General features: G+C 43.9%; 1 protein-coding gene across 1 annotated transcript in view; it reads right to left on the reverse strand.

Moving 5' to 3' along the window:
- TMEM247 (transmembrane protein 247) overlaps positions 1-23,750 on the reverse strand; it is a gene marked incomplete at its 5' end in the record, with an annotated part of 49,354 nt that overhangs the window by 20,093 nt on the left and 5,511 nt on the right. Inside the window, one exon of the mRNA XM_084624950.1 lies at positions 15,999-16,054. Within this exon, the coding sequence (XP_084481076.1) occupies positions 15,999-16,054 (56 nt within the window). The remainder of the gene's footprint in view (positions 1-15,998; positions 16,055-23,750) is intronic.

Below are 23,750 nucleotides of genomic sequence, written 5' to 3' on the forward strand. Positions count from 1 at the left end.
GCACCCAGAAAGGCGCACTTGGTAATTTCTTTCTCAGCTCTTCCCCAGAGAGGGAGGTGAAAGGGCTTGAGGGTATCCCACAGGAAGGGAACAAAGGAAATTAGCTGTTGCCCCAGCTAATTAAACAACATATGCATGAACTTCTTAGGCCACCAAAAATCCAATTCTGTTCTAAAAAAAAGATAAACTTTATTAAAAACAAAAAGAAAGAAAATACATCTGGAACTTAGGCTTTTGCTAGATTTAAAAAAAACCCACTTACAAAAATTAAACATGAAGAATAACCTTCTTGAGGTCCAGCTTAAATGTTAGAAGCAAAACAAAAAGCATTTGGAGGAACAAAAAGCAGAGGAGTCCACAAGCCAATAAGAAACAAACAGAAATAAACCTAACCGCATCTTTCTAAGCATTCCTAATCTACTTACATATCTGGGTTGCTAAATAAGTAGCTCTAGATATGATCCGATTTTCATATCTGGCCTTCAGCGTCTCACAGCACAACTGCTCCCTGTTCTCCTCTTTCCCAGAAAACAACAGCACCAACAAAAGGGAAAGCTTTTCTCCCCCAATTTTAAAACGTTCTAGCCTTCCCATTGACTCTTTTGGTCAGGTGCCCACTCCCTTCCTTTTACCTGGACTTTTTAACCCTTTACAGGTAAGGCAAGTAGAGAACAGCTACTAAGAGGAATTTTATAGCCAATTGGCTGGCTGGGTATCCATAAAAGGGAGCTACCTCCACCCTTCATTTATCACACTGATAGTGGCACTTTCCCTCATTATGAGTTAAACAAAATATGAGAATCTTCAATTACCCCTGAATTACAAGCATAACCTATTCCTGTCTCTTCCATGCATGATTGTAAATTTACACTACTATACAAGCCATTTTGCTCGTATACTCACTTACTGAGCTCCTTAGGAACTGAATAATTGAGGTTTAGACCCATAGATACCAATGGAGAAACCCATATTTCCTTCAGTTATAGTCAAGCCATAGGCAGTAACGGTTTCCATTTTGTGGCTGTAGGAAAAATGTACTAACTTCCACCAGGATTGATGGTGCTGTTCAAAAGCATTTGTTGCATTTTTCCATAGAACATTTCTGAGCTTGACAGGAATTATTCAGTTAAGTCCATCCCTGATTATATTTTTAGCTACCCTCATGCTAGGGCCTGCACGCATGCAAGTGCCATAGAAATGTTAGCCTGTATTGTTCCTAGTGCACTCATAATACCAAGATGGTCCTGTTCTTACACTAACAGCATGTGGGCAATACATCAGCAATTTTATATTCAGTTATACTTAGTTGGTTAACAGATGTTGTACATGGGCTGAGTAAGGAAGCCATATCCTTTCCTATTGCACCTATTTTATTGGCCAGGACCTGCTCGTCAATTGAGTTTAAGACTCCCAACCCAATCCCTACTCCTCCTAAAATAGTTGCTACTGTATCTCGCTTGTGGATCTTCGGGGTGGATGGTCCAGGTATCACACTTCTTATCCACTCCTCCCACCCTGCCACTAATGGGATTACATATGGTAAACATTCAAATTGAACTCTATGCAAATTTAACTGGAGCAGCATAAGCTTTTTGAATGAATACATGGAATTTACTAATGGAAGTTTCTTAAACTCCTGCTTTATCACAACGTTGTTAACGTGTGGTTCAGGCACCCTTTTACAGTTTCTCTTGTTCTGAACAAACTAGTGAAATACCACATACCCGCATCATTTGGTTTTACAGAGATATAGATTTTTCCATAACACTCAACATGAAAACTCACATTATTAGCCTTTTTACAGGACTTATTTACATTGGGACGTGTCTTAACAGAAGAGCTGGTACAATTTTGGCATTTCATAGCTACTGCACACTGGGAGGAGGGTGTATGCACATAAACATCCAACTGATCGATCATGTACTGCAAACCCATTTAAATTTTTACATTGATTTTACCCATTTGCATTCGTGAAGGGAGGTTGGACTGCATAAAGGAACATTTATGTGGCTCCCAAACCTCTACTGCATCAGAGCAGCCAACTAGAAAATTACCACATACATTTTCCTGCAATTTTTTGAACAAAGGAGATTTGTTCCTCCTTAAGCTCATCCACAGAGGTAACCCTCTGAGCCGAATTGGTTGTCGTAAAGGCCATGAGCGTTTTGTTGCTTTTCAGCTCTTACCAATCCAAACAACCGTAATCATTTTCATTATATGCATACACAGAGATGATTCCTCTTAATAGCAAATTTGGTAGATCAAAATCAATGCCATGTACTAATTCATCCCATTTATAGTTTTGAGACTCATTGACTTTACAATAATAGTGCTCATTTCCATTAACAATCACTGACTATGCCATGCAAATAAATGTGCTATGATACAATATAGAAATCATAATTGCTGCTTGATTTCCTGCAACAAAGGAGAAAGACAAAACTAATTAATGTGTATATTATATATATACATACACACACACACACACACACAGTGACAAAAGTTCCTCCTCTGCCTTGGTGGGTCCTGCGCTTGTTGGCGGATTTTCTCGCCTCAGAGGTTCACGACAGCCCTCAGTTTAGCCACTTTCGTGGCTCAAATCTGCTGTTCACTCAGTTAGCCTCATCACAGGCCAGCATGGGGAAAGGAAGAACAACAATCCCCGCAGTCTCTGCTGATCCATCTAGTGGATCGGGGAACAGGCCAAAGACCTTCCCCTCTGGTGGAACCCACAGTCCAGTCCAACTCCTCTGTATCAAGTAGGGAATTGGGGGGATGGAGGGAACCCAGGCCCACCCTCTACTCCGGGTTCCAACCCAGGGCCCTGTGGATTGCAGCTGTGTACAGTGGCTCCTGTAACTGCTGCGTGACGGTTACAACTCCCTGGGCTACTTTCCCATGGCCTCCTCCCAACACCTTCTTTATTCTCACCACAGGACCTTCCTCCTGATGTCTGATAATGCTTGTACTTCTCAGTCTTCCAGTAGTATGCCTTCTCACTCTCAGCTTCTTGCACCTCTTGCTTCCAGCTCCTCGCATGCACACCACAAACTGAAGTGAACTCCTTTTTAAACCCAGGTGCCCTAATTAGCCTGCCTGTCTTAAATGATTCTAGCAGCTTCTTGATTGGCTGCAGGCATTCTAATCAGGCCTGTCTGCCTTAATTGTTTCCAGGAAGTTCCTGATTGTTCTGGAACCTTCCCTGTTACCTTACCCAGGGAAAAGGGACCTACTTAACCTGGGGCTAATATATCTGCCTTCTATCACTCTCCTGTAGCCATCTGGCCTGACCCTGTCACAATAATTATACATACACACACCCCATCAGAATTTTTCCATCCCTTCAGTTGGGTGGAATGAAACCATTTTAGTGTTTTTCTCTTTTTTCCCCATTAACCTTCACCTGGTAGGTGGTTGGACTTGCTTTGTTAATGACAACAACAGGCCCTGCCCATTTGGGGCTCAGTGAGTGATTTTGGTCAGAAAAGAATGAGTATAATACTTTATCACCCACTGTGACGAAGCAAGGTGGTTCCCTGGTTATGTTGTATGTGAGTCTTACTGTTTTGCATGAATACTGTATGTACCACAGTTTCCCTGTGTGTTGTACCAATGCCTAGGTGGTGGGAATAAGGGTGTGTGACTTTTGCTGAGACCCTTGGGGACAGGTGAGGTGGCTCCACCTGCCTGCATGTAAGCCATGGCTAAGGTCCTTCGCAACCTGAGACCCAGGAGGGGGATGCGACCAGATGACATTGTGCCTGGGAAGGGAGACAAAGACCAGGAGGAGGTGCAACATGTGTGTTGGAGATCGGGTCACTGGAAGCTGGGCAGTCTACTGTGGGAGATTTGAGAGGGAGTCCAGAGCGTCTGGCCTGGGATTCCCCAAGATGGACTTGGCTGAAAGTCACTGATTTCTGTGCTAACAAGACCTGTCCTATGCTGTGTTCCTGTCGACTAATAAACTTTTCCGTTTTACAATGCTGGCTGAGAGTCATGGCTGACTGTGGAGTTGGGGTGCAGGGCCCTCTGGCTTCCCCAGGAGCGCCGCCTGGGCAGACGGGCTGCAGGAAACGCACTGTGTGGAAGGGGATGCTGAGTGCTCCAAGATCAGACTCAGGAAGGCCGAAGCTGTGTAAGCTTCTTGCTCTGGCAACAGTATGCTCAGAGACAGGAGGCATACTACCCCAGTCATACAGAGCAGTTCCAGAGCATTGGCCCGGTGACTCCGTGACACCCACATTCCATTCATTTTAGTGTGTCCTGCAGCCTTCTATCCATCTGCCTAGCGTTCATTTTTAGTTGTACAGCAATCTGCAAAAAGAAGTAGCTAATAGTGTGCAACAACTTTGTTATATACTGGTCCATTTTAATTCTGGCCTAATATGAGTCAGGTGGAATGCCTCCCAGCCACCATTTGTCTGGTGTTTTCATGGGTCTTCCCATGAGCACTTCATGTGGTATACATCCGTGGGATGCAACAGTTGACCGAATTCCCATCAAAATGAAAGGCAATTGCTTACCCCAGTTTTTCCATTGCTTTCTATGATCTTTTTCAACACAGTCTTTAGGGTCCTGTTAGTCTTCTGGATCAGGCTCAAGCTTTGCAGGTGGCCTGCTATATGGAACTTTTGCTCAATTTGTAAAGCCTGGCACAATTTTTTAAATGGAGTCCTTGGTCCGAATTGATAACTTCAGGAATACCAAATCTGGAGAATGCTTGCTCCAAGAGTATCTTCGCAGTGGTAATAGCGAATCCAACACTACTTTGATCCACTTAAAAAAATGAACCAATTACTACCAAACAATATTGGTTTCCATATCCCGAACAAGGCAAGGGTCCTATAAAATCTATTTGAAAATGATACTATGGTCCTCCTGTTGGCTGGTGTAGTAGAAGTCCTTTGACAATTTTTCTGTCAAGATTGTTCTCAGCGGGGGCAATGCAATTCTATATATATTTTTTCCACATTGTCTGTTAACAGTTGGTTGGTGGCCAAATGTAAGAGCTTACTGACAGTCTTTTCAGCCCCCAAAATGCCCTTTTTGGTGAGCTAGAGCAATTAATACTTTTCTCAATCATGATGGTATCATTAACACAGGGATAACATTATCAATGTTGTTCTTAGTAGCCATTACAAGTCCACTGTTGTGTTTATAGAGTTTTGGTAACCTCTATATTAAGATTTTCCCAACAGCTCAGTGATCTTTGTCCTGTTTCTGTAACTCAACTACGTCTAAATTTATTTTCAGCAACTGATTGCTGAAATGACATTGCACACAATGTCGGCAGACTTGGTCCACAAGATTTCAGATCCTAAAAGCACAGATTTTTTTAGTGAGGAGATCTACTTTGTTGTTCAGGCCAGATATCTCCGCCTAGTTCTTCCCATGTGCTTTGACCCTGAATAGCTAACTCTTGCCAGTTCTTGATTCAGCCAGTTTCCAAGTAAGTAAGAGGTATTTTGTGTGTATTATAGGCTTGTTATCTGTAGAAGTCATTTGTCTATCCATCCAGCCATCCATATCAGCATCCAAGCTACAAGGGCTCGGATGACCCAGAGTCAGAACAAATTAAAAAGGTCACAACTTGGATCTGCTTCATCCAATGTAGCTACTATAGCAACTACTTCAGCAGCTTGCACAGAACATTGAACCACTGTTCCCTGTAGTATTTTACCAGCATATCCAGCTCAGGGTTTATCCTCATGATAGTGGCTGTAGTAGGAAGAAAGCCTGAGATGTAAGCCCTTGTATCATAGGCCTGGTATGAGGCAGGACCTGCTCACAGAATTTGGCAAGATCAGAGGTGATATTGCAGAAATACACATTCCTAAGAAGTGCTAAGCACAGAGTACTCACGCAAACACAAGTGGTACCAGAAAACACCAATACCAAGGATAGCACAAAAACATTCCCCAAGGATAACAGAAACACACTGACCCCTCCTAAAAGATAAGGTCAGGATGACAGTACGTACCTTGTTTATATCAGGGTATAAAGAGTATTTCAGAGAGAGTATCTTTGGACCGCCTAAGGGGCAGTGGAAAGTCCCACTACTGACTGAGCTGCATCCATTGTCATGGGCATGCATGTCTTAGTATCCTCATAGAGTCTGCCAGGTGCTATTATCATGCTTCGTCGACAGTAAACCTGGCCTGATGCCTTTGTACCTTAACAAAGGTCATTGGGTGGTTTGCTCAAGGTCTGCTGGGTGGTCATTGGGTGGTTTGCTCAAGGTCTGCTGTGCCAGCTGTCTGCGCAGAGCTGGGACAGCACACAGGGAGCGCGCGCACACACCCACCCACCCAAACATCTGACTACAGGGGCAACTCCTATCAACCACCCAAATGTCTCTGCCAGAGTCTTTAGCTTGCTCATAGGATGTTTCTAGTTCAAAAGGTGATTTTGGACTACTGGTGTTTTCAAATAGTAGTGGGCATTCGTGATCTTCTCCACTAGTGAGTAGAACGTATGGAACCATTGAGAGAGTGAGTCTTTTCCACTTCAAGATCCCTATTAAGTAGACTCAATATGCAGCCAGATAGCAGGGGGCTTGATACCCCACCCTCATTAATTTCACTGGACAGTACATTGTGTATTGGGGTATGAACAGTCTTTCAGATAATGGGGGAGATGCCTATAAGATACTCCCAATGTTTCATTGCCCAGGTGAGGGCCAACACTTCTCGTTCACACGGTGAGTATTGCTTTTCTATTTCACTTAAATGTTTTTGATCCAAATGTGACAGGTTTGAGTCCCACACCAGTATTTTGCATTAAGATTGCACTTAATCTCTCTTGTTGTTGCTAGCTGGAGCAGAAAGGGTTTGCCTGACTGTGCATACACAAGGGCTGGTGCCTGAATAAGAGCTTGTTTGAGTCGGCGGAATGTGTTTCTTTCCTTTTCTCCCCAAGTCCATTCTTTACCCTTTTTGAACAAATTATAGGGTGGTTGAGCTAACTGAGTATCCCTTCATAAAGTCTCTTGAGAACCCTGTAAGTCCAACAAATGAACACAATGATGTTATATCTTTTGAGGCTGGCAGCTTGTATATTAATTCAATCCTGCTGGCATCAGGTCTCCTTCCATGAATGCCCAACTCCATCCCAAGGTAACTCACCCTTTGTTTGAGCATTTGCGCCTTTGTGGGACTGATGACAACTTCCATCACCCCTACTTTTTTCAGAACGACTTCCAATACCTCGAAGTTCTCTTCCTTTGTTATTGTTGCAATGAGGATGTCATCCACATAACTTATAATTCTTTCCTTCTTTTCCAGATGCTCCCACATTTTGGATACATATTTGTGGCAAAGTGACGGCACATTGTGGTACCCTTGGGATACTCACCTGAAAGGGACTTATTTCCACAGGTGAATGCAAACTTGTACCCTATGCTATGATGAAGAGGAATGGAGAAGAATGCATTGCTCAAGTCTAGTACAGTAAACACATCAGCACCTGCAGCAATGGCCACCATTATTTCCTGAAATTTGGCTACAACTGGAGCTAACCTAGGTGTAACTCGATTTACCTCCCGCTAGTCGACAGTCAATCTCCAGGTGAATTTGTCCGCTTTTAGGACAGGCAATATGGGAAAGTTACAGACACTATCCATTTCTACAAGTACCCCTTGTTCTAAAATGGTAGGTTTAATCCCCTCCTCAGCCTCCTGAGAATATTTATACTGTTTTTGCGGCTTGGGGTCTGGACCCATCATGATTACTTCAGCTTGGATCTTTCTGCATTAATGCTTATTACTGGTGAATGCTTGCAGATACTGTCTTGTTATCTCTAACTGTTAGCTCCCATTCAGGTGTTTCTAGCTTTACTGGAGTCTGCAACTCTGTGGGCTGCCGGAATGAGGAGACCTCCTTCCTGTCTTTGAATTTGTGTTAGCATTCTATTAGGCAGGTTGACCACAAGGTTTAACTTTTTCAGGATGTCCATTCCCAGAATGCCGTGTCCATCTAGCGTCTGTATGCCAAATGATGCTCTTATTGTTAGTTTGCCCATGGTACACAACGCTGGTTTTATAAAGGGCACAGTGCTTTCCTTATTACTGTATCCCTCCCATACCTTTACTCCTCGTATATTAAAGTCCTTGGGTTTTGGAGCTGCTTTTGAGCAAATAACAACAAGGTGGCACTGGTGTCAATTAACATGACTTGATTGATGTATCCATGCTCTCCCTTTATGGTGGCATCTACTACAGGCATCCCCCAAACATCATTACTGATGAGTGCCACAAAAGAGGGAGGTGGGAGAGTCTGGTCCTGTCATATTGGATGCCAGATGCATTGGTAGCAGATGTTGGTGAAGCACTGCTGTTACAGCCTCCTTCATACTTAGCTAACCTTTTGAATAGCTCCTCTGTAGGCAGGCAGTCTATTTAGTCTCTTTTCTTGTATTTAAGTAATTTTCTCCACAACACTGACTGAAATCCTTTCATATCAGCAGCTTCTCTGCTGTGACAATTGTTAGATGATTCTTGATTATAAAGGAAGACATATCTGTTGCAGAATTCCTGCTTTCTGTATGAGGTTTCTTGCTTTTTGCTCATTGGACTTGTTGTTGGGGTGCTTTTGAGGTGCTTTACAGCTGAAATTTTCTTCTTTGGCCAATGACTAAGGAAAGCCTCTCTCTCTGTAATTCAAATGCTTCAGAATTTTATTTTCCAGTTCTTTAATTGTTGTGGTTCTAGGATTTATGGGATATAAGGTAACCTTTATTGTTGGTAAGAGACCCTGAATAAACACCTCCTTAAATTCAGGCATATCACATGTTGCTACACCATTCACAACAGGAGATAAACCTGACAGCCAATACAATAACCACTTTCTTCCCAAAAACCTTTCTGGCCTTTCACCAGATTTTTGCCTCTCAGAATAAAATTTTCCCAGAATGTTCTCATGTAGGAAGTACAATTCATATACAGCATCGTCTCTCTCAGCTATCTCCCTTATGCTAGCCCATTGCACCTCTCCGGGTAACGCTCCGGACTCTTCCCTGCTCACACACTCATGTAGCAGAGCCCTAGTGCCATCTCTGCTAATAGCAGCCATGTTGCTGATCTTGCCAAGCCAAGCCAATGAAGTATCCTTATTTAATGGGCCCAGAGTTTTGCCCCTTGCTCTGGGTTGGTCTGACCCATAAGCTTTTGTCTCAAACCTTGTTTCCACAGGTCAGTTTGGGCCATAATTTACTACAGTAGTTATGGTGGCCATTGGGGGGCAGGTGGTGTTCTACCCTCCCCCCCTTCGTTCCCTCATAGCTTGTTAACTCTTCTTGAATCTGAGGGGCAGAAGGTTGCATTCTTGTTTCTTTAACCTCTCACAAATCAAAGTCATTTTCTGATCCCTTTTGATTAGGGCAGCTTTCAGATCCATAACCTTTTAAAGGGTCAGTACTCAAGGCATTGAGCATACCCTGGGCTCTTTTTAGCTTAGCAACTCAATTTTGTTCTTATATGTGGTATGATCTCCAACGTTGTGTTTACTATTCTGAACCACTTTGACCAGCTCTCATATAGCAGCTTGGGATTCCTCCATTTTAGTAGCTAAAACAGAATTCTTCTTGTCCTTTTTCGCCAAGCATGCATTAAGCTCTTTAACCTGCTGCTCTAGCTGGTTGATTTGTAAACAGTGGTTTAACCCTTGAGCTGACAAAGTATTGCTTTGTAATGTTAATTTATCAATGTTAGCTTCCTTTTCAGCTGTGTTCTTTCAACTGGGAGATTACCTTGCTTTTAGATTTTATGTGTTCGTGCCATTCTCTAGACACCATGACTAGCCCATATATGAGAGCTAGTTTCTTTGTTTTCTTATTGGGGATAGGCTTAACCATTACAAAATTCTCCCAAGTTCAAAACAATTTTTCAAATGCATCCTCCCATTAAAAAAAAAAATTCAGCCCATGGATTTTTCCATTTACAAAAAGAATTTACACAATGTTCCAATTAATTCCTCACTCCATCCGCTGGGACTGAAGCTTTAGACACATTTCACAAATCAAGTAGTGTGTCTGGCTCACACAGCAACACTACTTCCCCCAGCACTTTACTGGTGACTACCAAGAGTCGGGACAAGCAATGCTCAGCAACAATGCTGGCCTGCCCCAGAGTTATTAAACTCCCTTTATCTCAAACAGCACTCCCACCGGACTCTCTCAAGGCCAGAGTCTGCTGTACTCATTGGGCCTATGTCATGCTCAGTGGGCCTAATGGCTGGCCTGCTATCAGTCCTCAGTTAGCACACCACAAAGAGCTCCCACAGAGCATTCACTGGTGCCTGACTTCAGCAGCTGGGTCTCAAAATAAGAAAAGCTCCTGGCCAAATACCAATGCTGCCCTCCCTCAAGACTTGTGGCTGTCCCATAAACCTTAGATGAGCAGATTATAAAAACTTAAAGCAACTGCGACCATCAGGGGTCCTGCTGTGATCACCAGAACTGTTACCAGAAGAGACTGGTGGAATTGATTTAAGGACCCCGCTGCCCTAAAAGGATTGATCCCTCTGTAGGGTCTATCACCTATTAGTCACAGGTCAAATGAAACTTAGTCATTTTAAACGCTGAAAACATGCAGGAGGGTTTATTAAGAGGGTACATAACAAAATATAGAGAAAAGTACAATAAAGCATAAAACAGCTCGGTGGTTTTACAAGTACAGCTGGCTTGAAGCCCAGACCCAACCCCTAACCAATATGGACACAACACAAATAAAATGTCAACGTTACTCAGTCTCTAGGAGTGACAGGAACTCAGGTGCAGATGGCTCACAATGCTCTCGTCTGCCTTGCTTCTCAGGTAACTCAGGTCAAGACCTTGAGGACAGCTACTGGAATCAGGAACTCGAGATGGAACAGGATATCTTCCTCGATGACAGACAACCTCAAAACACCTGTGCTTACCTGGATGTTCCTTTTTCTCCGTTGCACAACCGAGCAGACATGAGTTGAACTGAACATGGGCTGCCTCCTGAGCAGACAGCCCTTGACAGAGTGTGTAGTCCCCTTATATAGACTCTGTCACAAAGCAGAATAACTGGGAGTCAGATGACCCCTTCCTGACTTTACTGTTGTTAGGTAGATTAGGCTTAAACTTTAACCAATCAGAAAAATAGGCACCTAAAAAGGGTGCCAACCTTGGTAACAAGAAGGTGGACAAAGATGGAGGGTGAAAGATAAACCACCACCACCAAAATGTCTAAAAGCCCCAACACTTGTTCCTTATTTTGTTTTCATTTCTCCAAATTTATGATGGTGTAACTCCATTGACTTCAATTATCCTAGCAGGAATTGAGTGGCATCAATGGTAGAGTAAAGGCAGGTGTTACTGACAGCAGAATTTGGCTTCTCGCTGAGCGAGCACAGGTTTGATTACTAGAGCTACCTCTCAACACAGGAGCAATATTGCTCCATCCAATCCCACATCTTGGTCTACCCCACTGAAACTTCTCTGTGGGGATCTCCAGCTGTTAACATCAACTGAATAAGGCCCAAACTGAGCTTTTGATCTTTCTCTGTTCCCACACCTCTGTTCTTCCCCCTCATCACCATGTATACCACCACCATCCTCCCAGTCACTCAGGCCTGTAATGTCAGCATCATCTTTGACCTGGCCCCTTTCTAGACCCATACCCATTTGTAGTGTTTAAGTCTTGTCACAACTTCTTACAGAACGATCCAGAGATCCAGCATTTTCTGTCTGTCCAGACTACCAAAGTTTCTGTTCCAAGCCCTTATGTTGTATCTTGAGTACTGTCATCTTCCTCTCTCTAGCTTACCTTGTCCTCCCCTTAAGTCCATTCAAAACATTTCTGCCAGCATTATCTTCCTAGCTCCTTGTCTGCTCATGGCCCCCCCACCTCCACTTTGCATCCCTCCATTGGCTTCCCTCCACAAGCTTCTTTTCTGTGCCTTTATGGCCCTTCACCATTTAGCACTAATCTATCTTATCACACTGATGACACCTGCCTTCACTCTACCACTCAATTCCTGCTAGTCTGCTTTTCCTACAAGCCCTTCTCAGCACTACCTCTCCTCAACACCACTCCTTAATTGGAGGGAAACACTCCATCAAAATCCATAGTGTCACCATACTATCCTACTTCAAATCCCTGCTTAAAACTTTTTACTCCCATGAACCCTACAAATCACTGCCAGCTGATCATGGCTAGGCACGTGGTGAGCCAGACTGCTGCCTACTATGCATGCTGCCACTATGTGAAGGAACACAGTCTCATTCACTGAAGCAGCAGGAAGGTGGCTAGAGAAGGAAAAGAACTGATCTAGTGGTTAAGGTTCTAGACTTGAATCAGGAGAACTGGATTTATCCCTGGCTCTGCTGCAGATTTCCCATGTGCTGTTGGACACCTAGCAACAGAGCATTTATGATGTTGTAGCAACAGCTGGATTATGAGACAGCATAGTGTGGAACCTGTGACATCAGCATGACAGTTTGCTGAAATCTGGCTTTGAACTTTGTGCTTCTATCTGGATCGAACTGGGGCAGCTGGTGTTGAGTTTTCTGCATGGGACAGTGAAAGACTTGTAAAACTGTGGCTACTGCCTGTGAATCCAGTGTTCTCCAGCCTCATTTCTGCCTCCCCTAGCTTTGTACCCAAGACCTCTATGGTAAGAGTAATAGTTTTCTTTGTTTTTTTATTTTCTTCACCTTCTGTCATAGACTTTAAAATGTAAGCCAGGGGAAGAGTTCCACATTTTGTCTACATCCATTTTATTCAAAGCTCTTGCATGTGCTTCTTGTATACATTACATAAATAAATATTGTGGCTTTCCATAAGCCTAGAGGGCAGACCTGTCAGTGGCATGATCTCTACATAACTCACTCCTGGGTCTGCTGAAAGGCAGCCAACCCATTCTACTACTGTTATTTAGCCTATTACTAATGCCAAGACAGGGAGGCCTCTCACCTTCATTGGCTCATTTTGGCATCTCATTTATGAACTGACAGAAATTAATTCAGAGTAGTAAAATATTTTTCTCCTGGCCAGATACATCCAAGACGGTAGCACAGTCTCATGACTCCATGGTTCTAAGGGGAAGCTAATTTCATATCTGGTTGAACACCATCCACTAGACTCGAATCAGAGATAGATTTGTCCCCTATGTTTTTCTTCACTGACTTTTCAACTGACCCAGAGTTGAAGTGTTCTTTATGCTTATGTCAAAGGCCATGGGTTTTAGTCCAGGGCTTTGATCTGGTTATGGGGACTGGGTTAGGTCTCATCTACTCCTATTTGGGGTGGGGAGAGGGGAAGTTTACTCTAATGACTGCATCCAAAGCTGGGAGGAAAGAGGGGCAAAAAGTGGAAGACAGTATATAGAACTATGAAAAGTCAGGGGGACAAAAAGTTTTGGGGGGAGCAACTGCCTCTCTCACCCCATAGCAAATGATACCACTGCTTTTCACCACAATATAAGTGGAGCCTCTGACTTTCTAGTAGTTCAGACAGGGCTTTGAATATTCAAGTGTAGTAGCTTTCCAGATATAGTTGGGCTGCCAGCCTGCATTTGGCCCAGCTGAGCTAGTCGAAAAACATTTCTTTTACCAGAAGATTTTTTAAAAATAGTTTGTATCAGTTAAATAGGAGTGGGTGATTTTCCCTGATCTATGGACTAGGACACCCCTGAAAATACCCCAGATGTCCCTGACGATGTGACAGAACCACCAGGAATTAGGGACCAGGACCTGGAGACTAATTCACAGGCAGAACTGGATTCTCTGCAACCAGAACATGTTACCAATGATGGTGAGATCAACAGCTGGGTGGAGATGGAGCAGCCAAACTTCACGCTGGACCGAGTGGCTGAGACTGAGCTGGAGAAGATGCGGCTGGATATGGAGCTGACTATGCTGAAGTGTCAATATGAGGAGAAGGAAAAGCAGCGGCAGCACAAAGAGAAGATGGAGCAGATGCGCCTGCAGGCACCATCTGGACATGTAAGTACAGGTGAAAGCGTAAACAGGGGGAGGCATGACCCAGATGTGTGCTCTCCACGTGGTCCCAGTTTAAAATATTTCCAAATCTCCACAAAGATTCATTTCTTTGAGAAGACTTCCATTCAGTCAGAATCAAACCCAAGAATGAACTCATAGCAGGATCTTACACATTAACTCCAGAGACTTTAAAAAAAAAAATACATTGGAGAAGTTATTTTGCCATTACTTGTAACTGGTTTGCCTACTAAATAGAGAGGGGTAAGAGTGGTTTCCCTGTCAGCCATATAAATGCATTGCTGCCTCAGTTTCCCTCACTGGTTGAATAGTTTAGCCCTCCAATTTCTCCCCTTCAACAGGGATGAAATATCAAAAAACAAACACAGAAGGGAAGTCCAGCAGACTCCTCCTCTAAGATCTGGCTTTCTCCTGAAGGACCAGGCACTTTTCCTCCCCTCACCCTCTGCCAAAAGCTCAGACCTTGGGATTTGGACTCGGACTCTACTTGAAGGGGCCAGCATACTCTATGGCAAGGGGATACAACTTCTACAGTGGAGCCAGTCAAAGAGGTCTTGTGACCTAAATTCTCTGTAAGGTGCAGGGCCATGCCTATTTAGTGCTGCACAGGCGCTCAGGGAACCCACCGGGGGACCTGCCATGGCCAGGGACCAGCCAGGGGACGGGCACCCCTCCCCCAGCCCCAACCTAGCCAAGCCCTGGACCTGCCGCAGCCCAGATCTCCTGGGGCCTGGGAAGGGGTGCCTCTCCTGCAGCCGAAGCCCAGGTGCTGCTGTGGAGGGAAGGAAGAGGCGCCTCTCCCCACCCCAGCCCAGCAGCTGCTGTGTGTGGGGGGGGAGGGGAGGAAAGAGAAGAGGCAGCTCCCCCACCCATAACCCCAGAGTACCCTCCTGCACCTTAAACCCCTCATCCTGGCCCCACCCAGAGCCCATACCCCACCACCCCAACCCTTTGCCCCAGCTCTGAGCCCATCTCTGGCCCCAACCCAGAGCCTGCACCCCCTCCCGGAGCCCTTGCACCCCAACCCTCTGCCCCAACCCTGGGCCCCCTCCCACACTCCAAACCCCTCATCCCCACTCCCACCACATGAATGTGGGTGTGTGACACATCACCTCCACACTGGTACCCATTATAAAGTTTATTCCACACATGGGTTGGAAAAATTAGAGGGAACACTGCCTGTGACTAGAACATATTTTGAGGGTGTTCTAAAGAATTAGAGGGGTGGTTAACCCCAGGTGTAGCAAAGCAAACTGGCCTGATGGTTGATCTGAACAGCAGGTGCTATGCCCATCAAAAAATAATGGGAAACACAGTAGGATCTAAAAAGAACAGGCTAGATAACAGTTCATTTGTAGGGAAACCCAGGTAGCTCTGAACTTAAGACTCACTGCATCCAAACTAACGGCAACAAATGGGGAAATGTGGTGCCTAAAACTGCCAAACCAATAGGAAAAATGGAGCAAGTGTTGCTATTACAGCCCTGATGGACAACCATTCAGTAGGTAAACTGCTCCTCTTCCTTTCAGTAGCGCACATTGAGCAAGTACTGGTGAATGGAAAGGTATAGCTTAAGGTTTAAGTGGAAGATAACTTTGTGCCGTACAAGATTCACCAGTTGAATTCACTTCCACATGAAGGCATCAGGGTAAGAGTGTGGTAGAGGAGTAACCTGTACCTGTGTTATTGGGAATTACTTTGATATCATTTACCCGACTAGCATGTGCAGTCTCTCAGTCAGTTCAGGAATCTCTCAGTGGCAAGGACTGAATGGAAAAAGCTTGGTCTAATTCAGCCCTCAAGTAAATAAAAAACTCCTGAGATGCAGCTGCTTACATCAAGGCTGAATTTGGCCATATGTCCTCCATATAAAAAAACAGAGAGAAGTAACTGTTGGAATTCCTGTGTTAGCACATGAAGCAGCTGCCACATGTTTAATGGACTTTAATTCTAACTTGACTGAAGAAAAAATGATTAAGTACAGAGGTACCTGGAACTTGGAGCGTTGTGCTTACCAGAAGTTGTAGAAGGCTGTTCTGGGAGACTAGGCTCACATACCAAAAGTGTCCCCCTGCAGGAGAAGGAAGAAAATGGGAAACACTTCATGCTTGAGTGAGTCTGTGCACAAATTGCTAGCAGTTATTTTCTTTTAACTGGTTATCCAGCCATTAAAAGAAAAATCCACAGGATAACAGAATTTTTTTTTTACCCTGCTGTTGATAAAGAATCAGAGCATTACAGAACTTGTCTGAGATGCCCAAAGCAGAGAGATAGCAGGAGACAAGTACAACTATGGAGCCCAGCCCTACACTAAAACAACCTTTATAGAGTCATAGCTAAGTATTTTGGGAGTCATGAGTATATGACAGTTAGCACAAGCCAAGCAGTTCCACAGCTCATCAATCTAATTCATCTGGCTGTTCAAACAGAATCGCGCTGATCTCAATCTGAAAGTTTGTCCATGGATCACATTAGTGACAGTTTATGGTCACAAAGGCAAGGGATGTGCTGAGCAGTAGTCTTTTCACAAGACATGTATAGAACATGGCCCTGCAATATCACACATTTTTGCCCCTTTGTCCACAGCCTGCTGAAGGATGCCTGGACCTCCTCATGCCCCAGAACCAATTTGCTTTGTTCCTGTATTGCTTCATCTTCATACACGTTATCTACACAGCAAGGGACCTGTTGCTCTTCTTTGTTAAGAAGCATCACCTATTCATCATTGTGGTTACCTTGTTATATTTAATTAAAAAGCTCTGGGATTATTTGTGTTGCTCTCAGTTCTTCCTCTGAAAGGTCTACATGGTTGAAGCCTGATTGATATATACAGTGTTCTGATAGTAAGGTGATAGGCATCATATATAAGGATAAGAGAAGTATTACATGGAGCCAGATTTTTCAAAAGTAGACACTGATTTTTGAATTACTTCAGTGTTTGTCTTGACTTCCCCATGCCTGAAAAGTCACTGCTGTTAATGATATCATTGATTGACAATTGTGCAGAATTGTCCCTCTAATCCAGCATAGTTAGAAATTAGACACGCTAATGATTTATTAGGTCATTAGATTGCCCTTGTCGGAGCTAACTCAGCATTGTTTCATACAGTATATTCTCCAATACTTTGTCCAGTTGCATTTTAAATGTTCCAGACAAAAAAGACCTGCATTTTCTGTGGGAAGTTATTCCACAGTATATCACCTCTCACTACTGAGGAGTTTCTTCTGACTTTTCCATTTCACAGTTTCATGCCTTTATTTCCAATTACACTGCAGGGCTCAAAGTAAACCACCACCAAAGGGGAAAGCAGTCACTACGCTGAGAAAGGGGTGTCAGGAGCACTCAGGGGAGATGGGATAGAGAGGAAGCTAATGGGAGAAAGGACATGAGTTCCCATTTCAAGCCCTGATACCTTGTTGGGAATCAGTGTAAGGTAGTGTGAATCTAGTCTTCCTTTGCTTTTGCCAAAATGCCCAAAATTGACACAAAAAGTGAAGTCAAAGCAAACTTTTTGAGTCACCAAAAATTTTGGAAAATTTCATTGTCAGTTCAGCACGAAACAATTTTTTCAGAATTGCCTGTGAACAAAAACATTTTTTATTCACCCAGTTCTAGTGAAGAAAATTGTCAGTCATCCACACCAGGCCAGGTCTGCCCCTACCCTCTTTCTGTTCCCTTTAAGGAACCTAGGGCCAGCAGCAGTGCTATCATGGAACAATGTTAACACTACCAATCCAGATTGTGCCTGACGCCTGTCAGTAGGACAAGGCTCCTTGGAGTGTTTAATTTGTAATGAAAGAGGTGCCAACGCTCAAGCAATATTTTTTACTTTTATAAAAAACGCAGTAAGTCCAGAGGTGCCATGGCTGTGAACTGCCAAGCCTAGAGGTGCTGGGGCTCAACCCTGGCAAGCCCTGGCACAAATAAAGCACTGGCTTCTTGTGCCTTTGATTAGGGCCTGGCTCAATCCATCCTTTTGGAAAGAGTCATAAAAATCAAATAATTTTGATGATTTGTACAACATGTATTTTTCTCCTTCTTTGGGACACAAACTAAGACTGGGTACAATGATTTCTCCCCAACATGCACATGTGATGGCTACCATCAAGGGCCACACCTCACCAGGGACTGCCAGAGTGGAAAGTATGAATCTCTACAGCCTGATCTTAAAAGCCAGGCTCTTAGATTGAGAATTACTGCACAACCACATCCTCTATGGGTCAAGCACAGAGGGAGATTCATGTAGTCACACACACTGATCAAAGAAAAGGAGTACTTGTGGCACCTTAGAGACTAACCAATTTATTAGAGCATAAGCTTTCGTGAGCTACAGCTCACTTCCTCAGCTGTAGCTCACGAAAGCTTATGCTCTAATAAATTGGTTAGTCTCTAAGGTGCCACAAGTACTCCTTTTCTTTTTGCAAATACAGACTAACACGGCTGTTACTCTGACACACTGATCAGTAGCTTACAATATATACTTTCTTTGGGTAGAGCTCATCCCCCATGTCTGAGGCCCACTGCCATTTGAATCTCAACACGTCCCTATTTACGTAATGCTGCTACTTTGGCCAGTGCAGGGTATCGAATAAGGAACCTGCAGCATTAAACACAGGAGTTGCTATAGGTTGTGCTAAAGAGCCTACCTTTAGAGGTAGGGGTTATAGCAGAGTCATATCCTTGGATAGGGAATCAAGGGGGGACACCACACATTCTCTAGGTTGTTACACACATTCATAAGTGTGATCGGACTTGCCCTGTCTTGCTCTCCTGCCTGTCCCATATAGAGACTCCCAGTCTAAAAGCAGGGCACAGTATCTCTCCAACTTCTTCATATCAATGACTCAGCATGATGCTGTTGTGCCCTCTGCCAGCCACCATAACCTCCCAGCCTCAAACCTTCCCTTTAGCACCCACAGTACAGTTACATGAAAGTGTACTATTACAACAGCATTGAGACCACCAGGAGAGAATAAACTTGTTTTGATGTTTTGTGTGCAAAGACTTGGATACATCCCCTGCCCCCATTACATTTATTAGCACCAAATTGTCTGCTGAGGGTCCACTGCTCTAATCACTCTAGTCCTTTTGCTGTCTGATTCTAGCCTCATGTGTTTGTCATTCCTTCAGTTTTAATGTTATCTTCAGCTTTGATCACATATGATTCTACACAAAATGCACACCTGACAAAGACAGCCCTGAAGCAGCCCTACCTGTGTCTGGGAGCTCTGCTTGAAGCCTGGCTGATGCTTCATCTTTGTGATTGAAGCAGCTCCATGGTTAATCTGGAAATGCCCCACAGACCATTACTAATCCACAGACCACACAGTGTGAGAACCAATCTCATAGCAATCACCCTCACTATCTTACTCACTTGAAGCCTAGCTTAGCACCTTGGCTTTCACACTGGTGCCGACAAGAGATTGAGAACTGTAGCCCCAGAGAACTACTATAAAGTATTAAATCACTTACCCTCTTGAATGCTTAAAGATAGTCATATGACTCATGATTCAGTGGAAGGGAAAGGAATCTGTGGGGTCCTACAGGAGGAGTCAGTAATATATCTGAAAACAGATAACCTCAAACATAACAGTCCTTGTGGTTTCCATTTACCTCAGTGCAGGTAAAGGGCCTATGCACATACACAGGCTGTCATCAGTGCTAGCCACTGGGAAGTTACAAGTGCTTCTTAACACAGGGTCCATTCACCACAGGGAACCTCCTCCTGGCTGCTCTGGGGATTAGCTCTTTCCAGGTCCAAGGCCCCCCACCCCCATCTGCTGCTTGCTGCACACATTGTTCCCTCTCCCTTACTCTGTAACTCAGGGTTGCTTCCTCTTTGTGACTTGGCCCTCTGGCACGTTCCCCCCTTTCAGGGTATCAAAGTCTTTCCTTACCAGCAGTCCTAGCCAATCATAGAAGAATTATAGAAGATTAGGGTTGGAAGAGACCTCAGGAGGTCATCTAGTCCAACCCTCTGCTCAAAGCAGGACCAACACCAACTAAATCATCTCAGCCAAGGCTTTGTCAAGTCAGGCCTTAAAAACCACTAAGGATAGCAATTTCACCACCTTCCTAGGTAACCCATTCCAGTGCTTCACCACCCACCTAGCAAAATAGTTTTTCCAAATATCCAACCTAGACCACCCCCACTGCAACTTGAGACCATTGCTTCTTGTTCTGTCATCTGCCACCGAGAACAGCCTAACTCCATCCTCTTTAGAGCCCCTCCCCCCCTTCAGATAGCTATATAGTTGAAGGCTGCTATCAAATCCCCCCTCATCCTTCTCTGCTGAAGAAATAAGCTCACTTCCCTCAGCCTCTCCTCATAAGAGAAGTGCCCCATCCCCCTAATCATTCTCATTGCCCTCTGCTGGACTTGCTCCAATTTGTCGACAATATTCCCCTTCACTACCCCTGTGATGCCACTTCCCTGGCAGTGGCTGCCAAGGGAACCCAGGACCACCCTCCACTCTGGGTTCCAACTCAAGGACTCTCTAACCAGCAACCAACCTCTGTTCTATTCTGGACCTTACTACCTTTTCCCTGAGGCTTTCCTTACCTTCTGGCTCTCCCATCCTCTGGGTCTACCAGCCACAGAATGCCACCCTCCTTCCACAGAGTAACTCTACACACCTCTGTGGTACCAAACACACCTCTGTGGTACCAAGGAAAGACTACTTCCCTGCAGCCCCTCTCTGCTATCTGGCTTTATAGAAGCCCCCACTTGTTCCTGCACAGGTGAGCTTCCCCTAATTAGGGCTTTCCTCTCAGACTTAATTCTCCCAGCTTGCAACCTAATAGGTTAATTGGCCCATCTGGCCTCCATTAACTCCTACAGGGAGAGTGTGGGGTGAACATCCCATCACACTTGCATGCATACACACATATGCTTCTTAATAAGGGTAAATAACATCTTACAGTTATATAGTCCTTTAGAGCCCAAAAGATCCTTAAACCCTTTGCAACTTCTATGCACATAGCTCTGGTGAAATGCAGCCATGTCTGGAGTGACAGGTAACCAACCAGCACAGAGCATCTGCACAAGAGTGGGTACTCCAAATATTTCTTATCTTGTAAGATCACTGGGCCATCTTTTCCTTGTGTTTGTACAGTGCCTAGCACAAAAGATCTCAGACTGAGGTCTCAAGACTTAACCACAATACAAACAGTGAAAAGGCAAATTTGAGCTGAGGGCAAACCCCTTCTTTTACCAAATAAATGCTAAGGACCTTGAATTAGCTGGGAAAGCAGATGGGACCTTGGCTGTAACGGAATCCCGCAGGCAGTGACCTCTATGGAATTCAGTTTCTCTCTCTCAGAAGGATAAAGAATTGGAATGACCTTGCTGGGATTTGAACCAGTGGATTTGTGTAAACGTATAAAATTTGTGTAAATTTGTGTAAATGTGTTAAATGTTTGAAAGCAAAAGGAAGCTAGAACTGAAGATGTAATTACCTAAATAAAATAGCAGATCAACCAATCCAATTGCATCTAATAAACCTGCCCAGAGTAGCTTGTCACCATGATGCCAGAGGGCATGAGTGCATTGCCCCATTTCCTACATTGATGAGAAAAGTAATTCAGTTCCATAATTCCTCCCCATTTGCCAGACAAAGACAAGCTGTTAGTCTATCGAGCCATCCATACACATTTCTAACATATACGTTACTACACTATGTGGTTACTATAGATTAGAATATCAGATATGGCCAAGATACGCTTGGGGCACACACTTAAAATGCTGCAGCGGCACAGCTGCACCGGTACAGTTGCACTGCTATAATGCTTCAGTGAAGACGCTACTACACTGACGTGAGAGCTTCTCCTGTTGGCGTAGTTAGTCCACCTCCCCAAGAGGTGGTAACTATGTGGATGGGAGAAGCGCTCCCATCCACATAGCACTGTTTACACCTGGGCTTAGGTTGCTATAACTGCGTTGCTCAGTGGAATGGATTTCGCACACCCCTGAGTGATGTAGTTATACTGATGCAAGTTTGTAGACCTGGTCTTGGTGCAGCTGGAGTGGATTGTGGGGAGAGGTGGTTCTATGCCATCTTTGCATTCTCCAAATAATGGAACCAGCAAGGGGCCGGTTTGGTCCCTGGCCTAATTTAGGGCAGGCTCAGAGCTCTTCTAAGTTATATACAGCTGTTCAGACCCAAGTGGCTGTTATAGCAGCCAGTGACTATGTAGTTGAAGGGGTGTCCCAGATACATTTCCTTTCTCCCAGGAACACCCTTTACACAGATGTGGGTGTGTCTCCTTGCCACCTGGGGTTTCCTTTTCACCAGGGGGACCTTCTGAGAGCTAGTAATGGCAACAGTGTGATGCGAGAGTAATGCAAAGCTGCTGGAGCAGATCCAAGAATCAGGCTCTACACACATAATTAAAGATTACCCTCAGGGCAGAGAACCTTCTCTCTAATGCTCCCTTGTTAATTCACTTTCACAAGCAAGATCTCTCAAAACTGCTGTTACACAATGGAGCAAGGATGGAGGTTACAAGTGAGATAAATGGGGGTGGGTGGGTGTGCTCATGGTGGCTAGCAGAGAGAGTAGAAGGGAGCAACAACAATGAAAGAGAGCAGAGACAGAAAGGGAACAGCGTCCAAAGAGTTAAACACGTTGAGGAAGGCAGCCACAATGAAGCAGTGAAAAGCAGAAGCATGGCATTTTGGCTACAGAAGACTTAAGCAGAGGGAGACCTGTGTGAATAAAACATTTTTTGGTTCTCTGGCACGTCCGAAAAATCAGAAAAAACAACAACATCTTTTTGGGTCAATCTAGAACTGAATTTTTAAAGCATTTTTATCAAATCAAAAAGTAAAAAAAAAATTATTTTGAGTCAAACAGAATTTTGGGTTTTATTTATAGACTATTTTTGATCTTTTAAAACATTGAATTAAAGGAAATTTCTAAACAGTCATTTGAATCGAAAAATTGACATGTTTAATTTTGAAAATGTCAAAACAAAACATTACAACTTTTTTGAAATTTCTTCCTGCTCCCTCCCTGAAACAGTTCAGCAAAACTGACACCAATTCATGAAAGGTTTTGATGTCACCAAATCTGCATTTTTTAACCAAAATATAGTTTTGGCCAAAAAAATTTCACCCAGCATTAAGCAGAGAACATCTCACAATGGTGGGAGCAGCTTCCATTAGAAGGACTTTATGGGGAGCAATGTATATTGGATACTTGCCCAGCAAAAATGGAGGGAAAAATAGGAATTGATTTTTGCCAGCATTTTCATCATTTTGTGTCTGGTGATTTTCCATCTGCAAAGACATTACTTGAAGATGTATGACATGGGGTCTGTCCATGAAAAAAATGCACAAATGCCAAAGGCTACATATATTTGCTGAAAATCCACTTGTGTTAGAAAATGGCCTCATTTTGCTTGAAACACCACTTGTTTTAAGCAAAATTTTGTCCTTTCCGGCTCAAGGATGGGTCCATTGCCCCTGAAAACAGCCTGTTTTCAAGTGCAATTTAAAAAAAAAATCACCAAAAATATGTAAAAAGCAAAAACAGGGTAATTTTGATGTGAATTCCAGTTTCACAATGAAATGTGTGATGAAAATTTTGCACAGTTCTGCTGTATACAAGAGTTCAGCAGCTGGAAGAGGGAGAAGCAGCTACCTTGAAACTGAGCAGACTAGAGAAAGTATGAAATGTGCATCAAACAGAAGGGTAGGAGTGGGGGCAGCAGACACAATGAAAGGAGGTCACTAATGGAGGTGTTTGCAGAGAAGATGATGGGG

Source organism: Lepidochelys olivacea (assembly GCF_965140295.1).
Source record: "Lepidochelys olivacea isolate rLepOli2 genome assembly, chromosome: 3".
Lineage (NCBI taxonomy): Eukaryota > Metazoa > Chordata > Testudines > Cheloniidae > Lepidochelys > Lepidochelys olivacea.